Below are 17,729 nucleotides of genomic sequence, written 5' to 3' on the forward strand. Positions count from 1 at the left end.
AATAAGATGCACTACAGCACAAATCCTGGTTGTATTTTTGCATGTTTTAAGCCACGTGCTATGAATCATGAATACAACCAAAGCATATCATAGTTTTTCACACATCTCAAGGCTTTTTCACAAGTATTTTTCAAACTGTGTTGCATTCAAGCCCTATCATCACAAGTAGTTAAGTTTAATGTTATAATGCACTGAAGTGAAATGTAAAACAAACTACCTGCCAGATACAATAAACACAGGTAACACTTTATTTCACTCTTTTTTATTATTTCACAGGTTTCTAATTATTTCCTAGAGTTTTCTTCTAATTAAGTGGTCAAAAGAAAGCTAAAGAGTAAGAAGAGTGAGAGCTGTGTTTACAAGCATATGCCTGTGTATCGCATATCAGTAGGGACTAACAACACTTGTATTTTCTAATTTACACAAATCCCTCTTTCTACTTCTGGGGCTGAGTAAATGTAATAAGTAGTTTCAGATTTTGACACACACACACACACACACACACACACACACACACACACACACACACATATAAGTGGAAAGTGTACACGGCTAACCAGGAAAATCTCTTTGAATCCTTTGAGAACCTCCCGCACCACCTTCCTCATCTGGGGTACCAGCTTGAAGATCCTGAGCGGACGCAGGCTGCGCAGCATCATCAGCAGCTGAGCCCCAGACTCAGGAGGGACGTCAGGAGGCAGCCAGCACAGAAATATCAGACTCACCTACAGGAGACCCACAGCAGGGCAGGGATGAACGGTTAGGGGGAAAGGAAAGCATCTTACGAATCGTGCAGTTGCAATGTGTTCAGTTCACAGTTTCATCATTTGATTACCATCAGCAACCTTGTAACTGTCCCAATTCCTTTATCACAACCAATCTGAAATGGACATGTTCTACTGCAACACCGCTGATCGAAGACTTTCGCATAATACACATGCAAATGAGATACACATAAGGAATTGGGTTATTTCAGAAAGCTAATAAAATATGAAATGATGACCGTGAAGTCACCAAACTGAAAGTTATTTACAGACATTGGCAACTATTTAAATAAAACAAATGAAATGTGATTGGTCTACCTGACTTTTTCCAGTACGATTCACCCATTATGATCACAACACTTTTCATGTTTAAATGAAGGAGCCGTTAGATTGAATGAGATTCCTCACAAGATAGATGAAGATGTCCATGACTCCTCCAAAGTCTCTGATGACAGCCGTGGGGGTGAAGAACAGCCCGTCAGCCATGATCTTCAGGTTGAGCTCGATGCTCATAAAGATCACAAACACATACTCCCCAATCTGAAACAGAGGACACTGGTGTAAAAGCATCTGTCCAATCACGCATTGCCTATTCGTTCAGCCACTGATCCATCTGCTTTTTAATACCTGCAGTGTCGGGACGTGCATGACCCTGGTGAAGGGTGATTCAAACATCATGGAGATGCAGGAGCAGATGGTTACTACAATCATAACCCAGTCCAAATAGGTGACGAGGCCCAGAAGATCACTGCAAAGACACACATATGAAAATAGTTTTTTAGAATTTACAGAGAGGAAGTGGGTGTAAGTAGGCCAAGAAAGATATTTGGTTTGCAAACCAGCATACACTCAGGGATAATTCAAGAGAAAGAGAGGGGGGCAGACAAACAGGGAGGGAGGATATGTGAGGAGAGGTATCAGAAAGTGAGAGTGAATAAATCTTTGTGTGAGAGAGAGAGAGAGAGAGAGAGAGAGAGAGAGAGAGAGAGAGAGAGAGAGAGAGAGAGAGAGCAGACCAATCTGTTCTACAGCAGGTAGTCAGTAACAATCCCCCCGGCACCAACAGTATCAGATACAAAGGACTGCCTCTCACTTTAATAATCAGACTCTCTGCTCGGCTGAATTACAATCAGGTTGCATAATGGGTGAAATCTATTTCACAGCTCTCACAGCACGCAATTGTCATTCTTTACCACAGTTTTGGGGAAGCACAACCGGCAGGCAATTAAGCTGCAGAATTAATAAGTATTCCACTGTTGTAGAACGAAGATCAATAGAGAGTGAAGGAATCAATAATTCATCACACTTACTACAGCTGGTGGTATTTGGTGTTCTTCACTGCTCCTGTTATGGGGTCAGTTTTCGATCTAGATATAAAATCATACAAAGAAAATAAATTGTCAACATTTTGACAGAACAAAAACCAAAATAAAACTGTCTTATTAGCCAAACTCACAGGGCATTCACCCTTGCTGCTGATATGCTGCAAACATTGTAAACAGTGGTACTGCATTGGTGTGAAAAAGGTGGGTAAACATAAATACTTTTTGTTTACTGATGTCATGTTACAATTGTTGAAGTCCAATTTGTGGGAATTCAGAGCCACGAGAGGCTGCCTAGAGAAACATGTAGACTGTCTACAGAGTGGAGACTGATCTTACGTGTTGAAGCGAGCTCTAACAATCATCCTGCAAAAGTTCCTGAAGCGGTGCTCCCGCCCCACAATGAAGAGAGGCTTATCAAAGTAAGGATGATTTTCTCTTAGTTCCTCCTCCTGGACTTTTCTGCTCAGCCAAACAAGCAGAGATGGGACAAACAACAGTTACTATACAGGTATTAATGACACACCAAGGAATGAATGTTACAACATAATATTACAGGCTGGTATTGGTATTTGTTAAATGTGTGTATATGAATACCTTTTCATTTCTGCTTGCTCTTTCTTTTCTTGGATCATCTTGATCTCACTGTCCTCTCTCTGTGCGTTACGATAGCGTACTGTACTGGAATGCTGGGAAAACGGAGGAAAACAAGTTCTAATGTCATATTTCCAAGATGGAATACATAAACAGCTATTCACAAGCTTGTAGCAGAATATATTTGTCAGTATTTGTGTGTGTGTGTGTGTGTGTGTGTGTGTGTGTGTGTGTGTGTGTGTGTGTGTGTGTGTGTGTGTGTGTTCTCACATCCTGGGTGAGCGTCTCCAGCGACTTCCCTCGACTGATCCTCTGACTAGTGGAGCCATGTCTCAGAGATCTGCAGACACAAAGAGAAGACAGGAATCACATAGTACAGTGCAGGACAGAAGTTCGCACTTGTTTGCATTTCTGAGTGTGTGCGTAGGTGTGTTTGTGCATGTGTGCGTGTGAGCGAGCTGTCAGACCTGCGCTCTTGCCGTATGTGATGCTGGACACTGAGTATGGAGCGTTCTTTGGCTGGCTGGCCTTCAAAGGATCCACTTAGCATACGTTGTCTGGTACAAGCCCTGAGAAACACAAACACAAAAACCTCCTCATGATCAATATAAAGACGATGAAAAAATAATGTCAGTGCGCGAGGTCGCCAGCCAGCAAACAGAACACAGCCGGATCTGGTCCAGCTACCTGCCCAACAAACTATATGTGGTATTCGTCATGTTGGGAGCAAGAGTAAGAGTAGCAATCCACACTGTCATTTTGAAACAGGTTCTAATCATTCCATTAGTCAGAGTGTGTGCATGTGTACGACTCTGAGTATTCCTGTCTGTTCTGGCTAACAGCAGAGTCATGTACCAGAACGGAGTTAATGACACTGTGGGCACCAGCAGTGTGTGTACTTTCATCATTTACAGAGACGCGGAGCGATTACTTGTTTATTGGCAGAAAGTATGCCTGCGTATGGTGTGTGTATGTTTGCCTATGTTGGAGCGACTGAGAGTCTAATTGTGTGTTTGTGTGGAAGATGGCAGGCCAGACAGAACGTGTTATGACTACTGATATGCTGTCTATCTCTCAGACTGACTGAATAAGGTAAGGGAGGGTGGCAGGGGCGAAGGGGGGAGCCAGATTGGACACGGTGCTGGAGAGCTAATCTACACTTAGTGCCAGCTCTGCCATGCTGAACAGCAAATTATCCATTTACTTCACCGCGACAGTAAATGAGTCTGAAGTGGGTCTGTGTGTGTGCGTGTGTGAGACAGAGAGCAAGAAACATTAACAATACCAGAGTGCTGTTACAGCGGAGCTAAATCTAATGTGCACACGCATTATTACTTTCACCCACACAAAGACTGGCATATATTCCGTTTTACTGTGGATGTTGCATACTAAACACATCTGACTGGGGTCTCCAAGGATGTTGTCAATCCAAAATCTTATGATCTTCTGATTAATAACAAAAGAACAGAAACAACTAAGTCAAACGTGGGGAGCTGTTTAAAGTTGCAAGTCAAAAGACGTCTGGGCTAGATTCAGTTGAAAAAAATCAGACATCTTGGTTACATATAACCATTGTTTCAGCAGAATTACAATACAGCTAAATACACATTGAAATACAGTCATTGAAATGTAACAATAAAATGGAAACACATTTAGCCCAGTTTTAACCTGAATGTCTTTTGACCTGCAAATCAACAAAGCCATGCTTATTGGGGAGGTGTAGATGTGTCTTACCGCAGGATTTTATTGATAGTAGTTTCTTTTTCCAGGAGGTTACGAGCTCGGATACTAAATATTGACCTGCGAAGCTGAGAGAGCCCATTGTGAAAGTCCATTAGTTGGCAGTTTGTTAAATCCAAGAACACACCATTAACAACTGTGAACATTAGGGACCATTTGCTAATGCTACTGTACTTCTTATTGCTGTGGTTTATCTTCTGTATATGTAGCCATGAAAATGGAGTTATCACCTTCGCATCCACTTTCTGTGAGTAAGTGACTAAAGTACCTTTTGGTCGATATACTTGTTGTCTTCAATGGCTGAGCGTTTGGAGTGGTCACAGGAGGAGGATGAAGCAGAGGGAAGACGCCGGAACAAACAACTGGTGTCCTGCTGCTGACGATCAATGAACTGCTTCATAAAACTCTCCCTAGAGTGCACAACAAACAGCACACACACACAAACGTGGTGAACTGTAATGCGTGGTTTCCTACTGAAGAAATCCTCATGTTGAAAGATTACAACGCCAAACCATCTTGGTGCAAACTCAGCTACAAAATATGTCAGTGGAATCTCTTGCTGCAGCAGCCTGGCAGATGGGCTGCAGGGGGGATTTCTGGGGGGAGCGAAGGACCCAGCTGTGCACTAATCAGCAACTACATGATAAAATTGATTATGAGGTCCACTATGTTAGGACACAGCTTAGCTCTCCTGCAAAACACTGCATAGGATACAACAGAACTTTGTGCAGAACATTATCGGTTACTATCTATTAGGAGAAAGTCTGAAATCTTTCTTTAAATCATGTCAGCTCCACAGAAAATGTCTGGAACATGGTGGTAACATTAAAGGGTTTTCCATGTGCTCGTTACTGTGATGTTTTCCACAATAAACTGGAAATCACTGCTTAATAAATAATAAGTAGTTTTCCCTTGATTTTCTGTCTATGTGTTTGATGACCCAGTTCTTCTTCCTTTGATGCCAAACTCTTACTCTTATTGGTTTACATCATCCCTCTTTTTTAGAACAGCAGTTTAACTATTTTTACTAAATATCTTTAATAAATTTGATCTTAATAAATAGATCAGGTGCCTGTGTTATACTGCAGTGTGATTGACATTTAGGTATGTATGAACTGACTTGGTTTGAGTCTGCCTGTGAACATGTACCTGATCCTGGGCACGGTGAAGTCGGATGGAAGCTTGGAGATCTTCACCATCTGAGGTCTGTTGGGAAACTTTTCAAAGATCCTGAGTCGTAGAGGGAGTTTCTCTTTGGTGTCAGCGTTGGCTTCACTTTGCTTGAGCTAAAGGAGGGAGCCAGAGAAGCAGTTTAGACACAGGCGAGCAAGCCAAAATACAGTAAATAGGGGAAAGTCAGCCACGTGATGAGAATGAAGGAGATAGGGGTTAAAATAAGATACAAAGGGAAAAAGAAGGACACAGTTGCTGTAGTTTGGGTGTGGAAAGAATTGGACGTTACCCTTGGTATTTATGGAGAAAAAGCATGATACTAAGCCTGGTATTATGAGGACACTGTGAAATGCAGAGGCTTTATTGAGGAGAGTGCAGCTTCATGTTTCTGCCTGAGGATGGCAGCAACACACTTACCTACAACACACACGCCACATACAGTACATACAACCACATTTAGGATGAGATCCCACTTACTTTTTAGAAAAAAATGGAGAAGGCAACAAAAGAAAAAGGAAAGATTACTTTGGAGTGGTTAATAGAGAAAAGAAAAGGTAGCGACAGTTAGAATAATGTGCATGTGTGCAGGCCTGAGCACGGTGCCACAGGCTGGCGAAATAAAAAGATGACAAAGGGAGTGAAACCAATTATTTCCATTTAATTACATATGGCGGAGGCTGATTGAAATTCCTTTGCAGGTATTCTCTGTCTGGGTGCCTGGAGATAACTCCTGATGCATTGCAGATTAGGGCCTGGAACTGAACTGCATTTGGAGCAACGGTGAATGGCAGCTTATCATTCGGAGCAGGAAACCACTGTGAAACATATTGACTAGGCTTGGTGAATGTTTCTCTGTCAGTCATGACGGTTTTTTTCTGTCTGTCTAACCAATGCAAACGTCCCTTCACGCTGCTCTTGTGTATTGGTATTTTCTGTCTGCACTTGTCTGACTGCGAGGCGCCGAATGACTGGAACAGCCCCTCGTGTTGAGGGATAACAGCCGGGGGAAGAAGGGACCTGACAAAGGAGGGAATGGAAATCTGTCTATCCATTTTCTTTTTCTAGGAGACTAAAATGTGGGAGCTTCTTTTTTACCATGAGTGGGTGAGTGGTGAGTGGCGTACTTTGAAGACAGAATTATGCACCAATATTTTCTTGCCTAGGCTTTCTCTCTATATTCTGACTCCCAAGATAGACATGGGATAGAAAGAGGAAGAGACAGAGGGAGGAAGAGCATGAGACCAAAACGAGTAAAAGAGAGCAGACAGAAGAAAGTGTAAGCATGAGATAAAAAGAGATAAAACTTAAGGGATGATTACAAAAAGACAAGTGGATTGTGGATCTAATATGGCTTAAAGCAATACACAAAACACAGACTAACAACACTACATCCGCTTCAACGGTATTGAATTGAAAATAAAAACATGTCGGGGAAAATAGTGAGCTTCTTTCTAGCGCTGCAGTTCTCTGGGTGAAACTTGTACAAAGTGCTGCAGTCATCTGTACATTCGGTTGCTGAGTTCCCAGCAAGCGAAAAAAAAATCACACACAAACAAAAAATCACAAACAAGCATGCACACATACGCTCGCACACACACAGCGCAGAATTAATATGGACCATACTGTTCCCAAAGGTCCTAATCAATTGGGCCGACTCAGCGAGATGTACAGTTTAGCCAAGGCTCTACACCCTTATCTGCAGCGGTATCCCATTACAGCAAAACTTTCTGTGCCGCGCATTGTCCTTTGTTGCTCTCTGCGTTTCACCTCCCTTTCTCCACCTCTCTAAAGAATCTGTTCGTCTCCATCAAAGTGAGCATCTATCCACATCTCTTTATATAAGACTGCCCCAGTCTTAAAATCGTGGTTTTAACTTCAGATTCTGTTCATTGCCTCTTTCCCTCACTGATCTCCCACTCTTCCCTCCTTTCTATTTTCCCAAAAGAGAGAAAAAGAGAGCTGCAGGGAGAGGAACAGACATTCGAAAAGAATTGTTATTAAAATCTTTTCTCGTAAATAGACTGTGGAGTGTGAGTGATGCACACTTATTCATGTACTTCAATTTATCTGTTTATTTATTTATTTGCTGCATCTGGGGACCCACCTACTGTGGAAATAAATAAGCCAAGGATGAACTGAATTTAATTTCAATTCATCCTGGGAAAACAAATCGGAATGCACTCTACCATGGACCATTTAGATTATTTTCTTTGGGGATGTGCTCTGACGCCTTCTAGCAAATCATGTCCAGGAGGTCAATGTAAGAAGAGTGTTTGTCAGCTATAGTTCCAAACCTATAGTTTCCTTAATTACTGATGCTGTGTAAGGCTGTTCAGTGAGTGAGTTCTGGTTTACCTAGTGAGGAGGTGCACTCTTGAGTTGCCATAGATCACTATTAACTACTGCATATGTGCAGTAACACACTGGGCCTTCCGTTTGGTCAATACATTTAGTCAATAAAGCACACATTGACGCACAAGAGCTCAGGAACAGAGCACTTACAAACTAAATCAGATTATTGCTTTTACGTCCTGCTTAATCAAAGAAGAGGAATCGCTTTCTCCTGTATCTAAGTGCACACATGGCAATATATGTATGTATGCTCCTGGCATATATTTTTGTCAGTGTAACAAAGTGTCTATAATCAATATTTCTGTATCAACAATGCATAATGTGGCTATTTGTATATGTGTATTTGTATTTGTCGACTCTCCAATTCCTCTCAGCATCTTTGTGTCTTTTAGCTTATTGTTTTGGTTTTACTGTTTTGCAGAAAAAAAGAGAAAAAGCAGCAAAAACCCACCGCATGCATCTGCCCAGCAACAAATGACAAATGACAAAGTTAACTAGCTGGTGAACATAGTGGAGCATTTAGCCTACAGGTGGACACACACACACCTATCTGTGTGTGTGTGTGTGTGTGTGTGTGTGTGTGTGTGTGTGTGTGTGTGTGTGTGTGTCGGAGAAAATGTCTCTGTGTGTCTCTTTATGTCACAGTGAATGGTTGATAAATCAAAACTGCTGCTCCGCTTGCCACCGATGAGATTTAGTGTATTGTGGTGTAACAATGGAGCCGAGACTAATGTGTTTTGCCTTGAGACCCATTCAGGTGATCTGCCACTACTTCCCCCTCCATTCAAGCCAATTTCAGGCTCGGCTGAGCTCGGGAGCTTTCCGTCCGGGATTTCCACAGCTTTCCTGACCAACGCTCAGAAGGGAAGAAAAGCTAATGCTGACCATTAGCATTAGACCAAATTCAGTCATAGTCATAGTTCAGTGGGAGCATGGGGGGGAAGATAAAGTAGTCAGCATGAAAAGTCTAATACAGTAAGGTGGGAAAACCATCTAGGAGGAAAAGCATTTAAAATAAGCAAAAAAGCTCCCCTCTTGAAGGGAGAAAGAAGTAAAGCCCCTGCACGGTGACACTACTTATTACTGTGTTCAGTATTAATACCTCCACATAATTAGTATGAGAACATACAAAATACTAAAGCTGCCATGACAGCTTTATTTCACAGCTGCAGGGCCAGCTACGCTCCCTCCCAGACAGCTCCATGCTAATAGCATGATGGCAACTATGCTTAACAGAATGACTAACCCATCTGGAGGTTGGATCCTTATCTGTTCGATATCTGCAACCTTAAAATTATACAGCTTCAAGCTGCTCTGCGAGGAAGCAAACAGAACACTGAACTCCAATTGGAAGAAGCAGCAAAAGGTTGCTTTTCAACAACCGTGAGCAAACAACTTGGAAATCATAGTTTAAAAATATTTCATCTCAAGTATCCCGGTCATTGGAGCATTTTTCGATTCACAAAAAGCACTAGTTATTGACTCTGATAGGCCTGTGAGTACTATTTTATTCCTCTGAACTCTCTGATCTGTTCTTTGAAAGTGCATCAGAGGCACACAAACATGATAGAGTATGAATATCCATGAGTAGCCAATGGAACAACTGATGAACAGTCGCCTACAAAACTGCTGCCCACACATTCTCGCCGAGTGTGTGTGGGAGGATGTACGTACAAGTCATCTGCATTTTACCATTCAGACATCAGAGCCTACCATTCAGCAACAACACCAGACAACAGCTGCGTATGTGTGATAATGTGTGTGTGTGTGTGTGTGTGTGTGTGTGTGATCATAGGCTGCACATTTTTATATTAATACACAGCTTCTGTGTAATCCATCATTCGCCGTGGTAGTTACTTTTCGGCACAGCAGGAGAAAAACAGAGTGTGTAAGTTCTGTATCTGTGTTTAAAATGTAAAAAAAAAAGTATACGTAGGAATCTCAAAACGTGTGTGGGCCCTGTCATACATGCTAACCTATTTGTACTCCTCTTGCGGTCTTGGTTGGGTTCCCCAGGCCTTGAGCCAGTCCAGCTGTAATACCCAGGGGTGGAAGAGCTGAGCGCGAGTTAGCAGGGTCACCCTCTCCTCTCATTAGTTGGGTAATGAGCCATGCTGTGGAGCTGCTGTAAAGCCACACAGCCTGTAAACCTCTAATAGCTACCTCCAACAGTCAAAACAACTGCGGATACCATTAATACCATTGCCTCAATATCAAGGACTATATAGAATTCATCCGTGTGCCTTTGGGTTCAGGTCTTGTGTTGTCAGGACATCCTTAGACTAGTGGTTAAGGCTCATGCCTGTCTTCACTGTAGCCTATCATAAAGGCTAAAATGACAAATAAAGGAATATTAAAAAAGGTATTGTGTTTCAAATGCTTTCAGAAAATAATACATTTGAATTTTAACTACTAAAGCATTACCTATGTGTTAAACAAACAGCATTGGAGATTAATCTTCTTGGTCCAAACATATTACATCCGTGTGGATATTTACTACAAAAAGTCAACAACATTAAACTGTGCCTTGTACCTAAACAGTCACTGTTCTATCAAGAACTTAAAGAAGACATCCAATTGAGCACAACATCTGATAGTAAAGCTTACCCCAAATGCTTGCTAAATGGCTGACAAACATTGCTTAGCATGCCTCCATTTTAGCCAAACATCTGTTTGCAGGAATGTTACATTGAATGGGTGAGCTTACCAAAAACACAGAGTAACAATCGGAGCAAAAACAATTGTGATTGCAGCCAAGCGCAAACGTGCAAAAACAAAACAAATAATTTAACAATTATAATAATAATAACACTTTTTCTTTTTCAACATAATTTCTTACACGGGCAATGTTGTACCTGCGAGCGTTTTAGTGTATGCGTGTGTGTGTGTTCAGGCTAGTTTTAGAACATGGCAGATGCACAGGGCCTCCAATATAAAACTGAAGGTGACATTCAAAAGATAAGAACACATTGTGTTGGGATTCTCCAAGGGGTACGCTCCTCTCTTCTCTGCTCCCTCTTTCTTCTTCGCCTTTCTTCTCCTACACTAAATCCCCAAATAAGTCCATGGTCCATTAAATCACGCAAATGGAGGACAGGCTTTTAGTTTAATTCATAAATAATGAAATCCTTGGTGGGAAGCCATAATACAATCACTCCATAAAGCATTTGATCAAACTAAATTTTCCTTAACAAAAGGTACATTCAAAGCTGAGTGCCTTCTGAAATATGGTGGCGGTGGCACAGAGCAAACAGAAACCCACCACCCCATGTGTACACACATGCACATACCAATATTAAGAACAATGAGGTGTTATTTGGAGAGAAGAGCCCTTATCATGTCACTGTTGCCACGGTGACACTGAATTTTTCCCTTCACATCTGTGGAACAGTGACTACTTATCCTAAACCTGATTTATACCCAAAGCAAACATCCCTCTTCTCTCTCCTCCTGTTCTCTTTCCTCTCCCTCCCCCCTCCCCCGTTTCTATCTCTTCCTCCACCTCTATCGCTCCCTCTCCACGTCCCTCACCCGCCTCCTTACTCCTCCTGTTTGATCTCTCACAGCCAACGCCAGATCATACTCTGTTCAACTGACAAATGTGGAACAAGAAGATAGACGCAACTCAACTGACGACCACACGCTGTCACTGCCATGCTTCTCTCCACGCCAACACTGACAAGCCTGACACACTGGGGGCAGCAATCTGATTAGCTCTGTATCACATCCCACCCTCTGTCTGTGGTCTGTTGAACTCCCCCACAGTGTTTCTTTAGGGATGTTCATCTGGTAGTGAGTCCTCCCTCACAACCATGTCTGTTAAACTGATAATATATTGGTGATCTGAGAGGGAAGTCATCCATCATCATCCATCATACCACAAGTGATGCCCACATAGACCTCGGTGGTACCAAGAGACACACAATTATAAACCCCCCCCCTTTGTCTGGTCCAGCTATTAATCCTTGAACAGCAACAAATCATTATTCAAATGTGTAGGCCTTACACTAGATGGCAGTATGGTTAGATGGTGCAAGCTATGAAGCACAGCAGTCCGCTTTATCATTTCTGGTCAGATCATCTGGAAATCTGATATTTACCAACAATTATCCTCAAGTCTGTGCAGAGGATATCCTTAGGCCATTGTGGTTCTGGCTCTAAAATAACAAAGACCAGAGGCTACTGGGTACATACATGAACAGAGTATAATGGATTTGATTGCAAAACCTTGAGAAATTGCTAAGAGCATGACCAGGCCAAGTAGTTAAAGAAATGCATTTTTATGAGGGCGTTCTCCTATGAACCAACTTTTGGAAATTGTTCTGCTTTGATAGGTTCATCCTTCCTTCCTGCTAAAGTCCTGTAAAGAGTCCTACCGATGCTGGATTTTTGAGAGGGATACAGATACAGATATTACTGTAGATATCACAGGTACTGTACTCAAGAGTTTAAACAATCAGGTAATGATATGTTGGTCTATTTAACATTAACATGTGTCTCTGCCACCGCCATCCGGTAGGAGGGTCTAGCCCGTTCAAAGAGCAGAACATGCCAGACTTTTGTGCTGCTTTCTAAGTTAACGTTAAAGCTTACTTCAAAAAAAATAATTACATAATATTAGAGATAAATTTGTATTGTTAAAACCTTGTCTTCTGTATAAACATGCATTCCTAAGTCATTTTCCTGGGGCTTTTATTTTCAGTTGTACGAAACTGCAAGATTGGTTTATTAGAATGTGCAACTGTTAACAAATGTGAATATTTCACTAAAATGAAAATAGTACTGTGAAGCCTTGCAGAAATGTACTTCGTAATCATATAACTTTAGTGTTTGTTGTAATACGTCATCAATTCAGTCTTTATTTATTTCTAAAATTATACACATTTTACATACAGTAAGAAAAAAGAACATACTTAATATAATTAGGTAGGGTAAGTTAATTGTATATATTATACTACAGAATTATTACTACATAAGCAGTATTTTGGTATAAAAACCCATTTTTAACAGACCAAACTGCTTGAAAATTCATAGCATTTTAATTTACCTGATAGACCTCCTGCCTTTAGATACTTACATGCATTAGGAAGCTTACCTTCCCAGTACTAATATTGCTGCTGCGTTGATGCAACAGTCCCGCGAACAGCAGCTGGAAATGTGGTATATACATTTATATATCTATGAGATACCATAAGGTAGTAAGTGAATACGATTATTTTGTCAGAATCCTGTAAAATATGTCTGTTAATGACTAACTCAGCACCAGGCTGGGAACCAGTTTCACAGTGATGTCATAGTGTACTGAACACACCCTGGAGTACACTTCTACATCGCTGCAGCAAGGTGAGAAAGTAAACCACTAGAGGTCAGCAAAAACAAGATATTTAGCAGGGGTTAAGTTGCTCTTTAAGAAATTGTGACCAAGATGAATAATAAAGTCAGTCAGTGCTTTCTTTTGGACAAACAAGTTCATATTTTATTGATTGTAAAATAGCATTATCTCAAACATATCTGGCATTCCTCTGCTCCAGTTTGCTGTCACTCATCATTTGACCCATGCTGATGTCTGCAATAACCTAATATTGGCTAATAAACTGGCCCAGCCTATTCATCAATCAAGCTCTATTCCAAAAATAGACCTACTGTAGCACAAAACCATTACCTGTGTACAGTATGTGACTCCAGGTTTCTGTACAGTATGTGTGGTGCATGCTTATAGGTCAATAAAATTTCTGTTTTTTGGTTTTCTGGTCATGACAAACAGTAAAACATGACCTTAAGACCAACAAAGAAATACAAAACTTAAGTTGTATCACACTCGTCCTCACGTTTGTTACATTAAGGACAACCAGTCAACAGAGAGGAAAGCCATTACTCTGCCCGCAGAGAAGATATATCCTCTACAGGCTGAACACTTGCACAGCTACACCCTCTCCTCTCTGCTCATAAGAATGTGGCAGACTTTGAAGGAGAGAAAGAGAAAATATCAAAGGACAGAGTGAGAGGTCTCAATGTGCAAAGGATTTAAATGTCAGTTTGTCTGCTTGCATTATGTAAACAGACAGGAAGGTAGCTATGCTTTTAGTTTTTCTCGCTCTCTGCCTAGCATTTTCCTTGCACAATTTCCCGAATGTGCACATTTCCCAAATGTTCCACATGACTCATCTACCTGGCCTGAGGACCCGTTTGATTGCCAGACACTTCCACTTTCACACACACAGAAATGCAAAAAATATTTGTGTGTACGCAAAAACACACGCAGATTTATCACTGCTGACAATTCATACCCATACACACACACACACACACACACACACACACACAAACACACATAATCATCATCATCTCTGCCCTTAGGGGTAAACACCTTTTTCTATTTGGTTGATATCTACTGGCACAGGATAAACAGTTTCCCCTTCCCCTGCACCTCCCCTTGGTCCTGCAGACATTGCACTGTGGGCAGGGATGATTTGTTAGAGATGGGACATCAGTCTCTCCCATCACAAAGCCCACTGACCTGTGACACCATAGTTGAAGGCAGAGAAATAACGAGCACAACAACATCCAATAGAAACACTCGTTTTTCAGATCAAATGGTTGGCCTGTTCCTATGGTCTTCCTCTCTTTCTGGATTGCACTTTGACATTTTAGAAGTATGCCTACGACTGCGGTTTTACGGTCACTGTCAACTGAGGTTATGTGCAAGTTAAAACCAAAAAAAAAAGAGCAAAAAGCTTTCCTCTCATTTATCCTGAAGGATAAGGAAAGGAGAATGTCACCTTCTAAATAATTATGGAATTTCATAAGCTTTCTTCAAAGTTGCGGTCTAGCATGTATGACAATACATAAAAAAAAGCAATAAAGAAAAACACATTATAGACATGCAGTGTTTCTAATTTAACTAAATAATGAAATAGAACTCAAATGAAAAGGCTGCATTGTGCTGACAAACTAACCGATTCTAGTGGCAGGTAAGTAAACAAGCTGCCATTACTGCATTGGCATCTCTCATCTTTTAGATCTCCACAGTGGTAATGTACGATTTTACTCTTTAACTGCATTTGCAGTTTTTTTTAAAAATATAGTTCTCGACATTGCATGAAAAACTGTTACGATCTAAAACAAATCCTGTAGTGAAGTAATAATAGACAGCTAAATGTACGGCTACGACGTACGTGGCTGCGCTGTTATCAAAAATCTTTCACTTTGGAAAAAAAGGAATTCTTAACTTAAAATAATTCCTTACTTTCCATCTAATTTATGTAAATTATGTTTCCATCTCGAAATCCAACTTTCACAGTTTTGTGTGTTTCAGATTTTTAAATAATGTACAATAATAGAGAATAATATATTTCAGCTAATAACAACATAAGAAATCATGGATTGCTTGTTAGTTGACTTATAATCATAAGCTAGCAAGTATCACTGGGTAAGGTTTTAATTACTACACATTATTGCTATTTTTCCCTAACGTCTCAGACAATTTCCCATACTTAGTGAAAATGTGTTCAGGTTGAGCGTGTTATCGAAGTAATAGCAGCATCAACAAGATTCTGCTGCACAGTATAAATGTTTTAAAATGATATTCCATGAGCAGGTCAGCACTCTCCCTAGTTTCACATCAGCTATGAACAGACACACACCTGGGAGGGTGATGTGTGTGTGTGTGTGTGTGTGTGTGTGTGTGTGTGTGTGTGTGTGTGTGTGTGTGTGTGTGGGCGTCCGTGCGTGCGTGCATGGGGTGGGTCTACTTCCTCCCTTCACTTCTGCTTTCCTCTGCTGTCTACCTTTCTGCTGTCCCAGGCTTCATTTCATTAACATTTCTAGCAAACCTAATTTCACACAATAAATGCATTTTCCTAATCAACACTGATGAGTGGAGCACGCACTGATGCACACACAGTGCGTGTGTGTGTGTGTGTGTGTGTGTGTGTGTGTGTGTGCGCAGGTACATGCGTGTGCCAAATCCATGCTACTTCTCTGCTCCTGGCTCATCAGTATGGTGCAATAAACTGGTTGTTCATCTGCTGCCCTGTTACTCTCACTTCCTTAATTAATAAAGACCACTCTTTATGTGTACATACATGTGTATGACTGTGCACATGTTAGAGCATGTATACACTGGTGTGTATGGGTGTGTGTGTGTTTTTAAAGCAAATAACTTTAATTCCTGTTCTCAGGCTGTGATTATGATGCATGGATTCAGAAATGTTTCGATCGCTAACAGCTCACGTCACCCGACATTAAAGAAATTACAGCACAGCGAGCTAATGCTGATCTGCTTGATCGCAGTGCGACTACCCATGCTTCTCCTGGTGTTTCAAGCTTTGACTTTCAGATGAAAAATCCAAATCAAGACAAATGGTCTGTCGAGGTTGACAGATGCAAGTCATTCCCCTGAAAGGCTGGGCTGCAATCAGCATACAAACGATGACAGATGTTTTTAGCTACATGCCTTATTGATGATGTCATTATCAAATCAGCAACATGGGCAGACGCAGTAGGCCTCCTGCACACACACACACACACACACACACACACACACACACACACACACACACACACACACACACACACACACACACACACACACACACACACACACACACTTGGCTATGGCAACAGTCAAGGAAAAGTAGCTTATACGCTTGAAGACACAGGTGGAAGCGTAAACCAGCCCTGATGACGACATGATGACGACCAAAATGTGTTGCCTGGTAACTCCATCCGTGCTGATCTGCTTCATTAATGCACAAATGTAGGCAATAATGGAGCAGATATTTGCGGGTGGGTGGGAGTTTGAGAAGTATTGCCACTTTAACATTACCAACTTTATGAGGTTGTGAAGTAAACGCTGCTTATAGGACCTATAGAAGTTGAATGTTTTTTTAACAACATTAGTTCTATTCTCAGCTCTGAATCATACAGGGATATTGTACGTACCAGCAGACTGTTTGGCCTCTATGGTGTGCTGAACAGACTGTAAAACCCCTTGAGGAAAATTTGTGATTTCTTATTTTGGGCTTTATAAATAAAACTTGACTTTATACATTATGACTCACAGGTGTTTCCCTTTCTATATTAATCTACTGACACTGCGGCAACCAGGACGGTTTTAAACAGGATGCTGCTGACCTATTATGCTTGAAAATAAAATGAATTCCCAAGATGGGTCAGAAAAACTTTTGGCTGACTGAACAACACTGTTAATATACACAGGGAACGGCTTAAGAGAGGAAGCTAGCCAGCCATTGCACCCACGGAATTAATTATCAGGAGAGCTTTGAACTAATGGATATGAAGATCAACAAGAGGTCTCACAACGTCAGTGCACAACATTAATAAATTCACTTAATCCAAATAAATAAATAAATAAATTCATTACATGTTAGCAGTGATTACTTCATGTTAAAGTCAGAAGGTACTCTGTAACAAGAGTATAATGAACAGAAGATGACATTGGCAGCGACTTGCCAGCACATATAGAAAATAATTTGAAGAATGGTTCACTGTCATCATACATAATTGTGCTGTGCAGGTGGGCCTTATCGCTCAAAGCTTGGCTGCACATGTGAATTTTCATTTCAGTGTGACACGTACACACATATAAAGACATCGCAGTGCTGGCACACCTGCAACCACACACGTCTTGTATGCTTGAAGTCTTTCATGGGTAGGAGCAAAATACAATGGCGGAGCTGACATGTTTGACTGGTTTTCCAACTGATATTTCTGGCACACAGGGAATGGGATGTTAGGGCAAGATATACTGTCACCAGCTACT

General features: G+C 41.2%; 1 protein-coding gene across 5 annotated transcripts in view; it reads right to left on the reverse strand.

Annotated features, from left to right (window-relative positions):
* Positions 1-17,729, reverse strand: part of nalcn (sodium leak channel, non-selective) — a 65,392-nt gene that overhangs the window by 9,035 nt on the left and 38,628 nt on the right. For all 5 annotated transcript variants that reach the window (XM_051404638.1, XM_051404639.1, XM_051404637.1 and 2 more), the window contains 11 exons: positions 5,570-5,706; positions 4,689-4,830; positions 4,415-4,488; positions 3,148-3,249; positions 2,951-3,020; positions 2,684-2,775; positions 2,426-2,548; positions 2,075-2,131; positions 1,392-1,512; positions 1,173-1,304; positions 558-725 (listed from right to left, as the gene is read on the reverse strand). In XM_051404638.1, coding sequence (XP_051260598.1) covers positions 558-725; positions 1,173-1,304; positions 1,392-1,512; positions 2,075-2,131; positions 2,426-2,548; positions 2,684-2,775; positions 2,951-3,020; positions 3,148-3,249; positions 4,415-4,488; positions 4,689-4,830; positions 5,570-5,706 — 1,218 coding nt within the window. The remainder of the gene's footprint in view (positions 1-557; positions 726-1,172; positions 1,305-1,391; positions 1,513-2,074; positions 2,132-2,425; positions 2,549-2,683; positions 2,776-2,950; positions 3,021-3,147; positions 3,250-4,414; positions 4,489-4,688; positions 4,831-5,569; positions 5,707-17,729) is intronic.

Source organism: Dicentrarchus labrax, unplaced genomic scaffold, assembly GCF_905237075.1.
Source record: "Dicentrarchus labrax unplaced genomic scaffold, dlabrax2021, whole genome shotgun sequence".
NCBI classification, from domain to species: Eukaryota; Metazoa; Chordata; class Actinopteri; family Moronidae; genus Dicentrarchus; species Dicentrarchus labrax.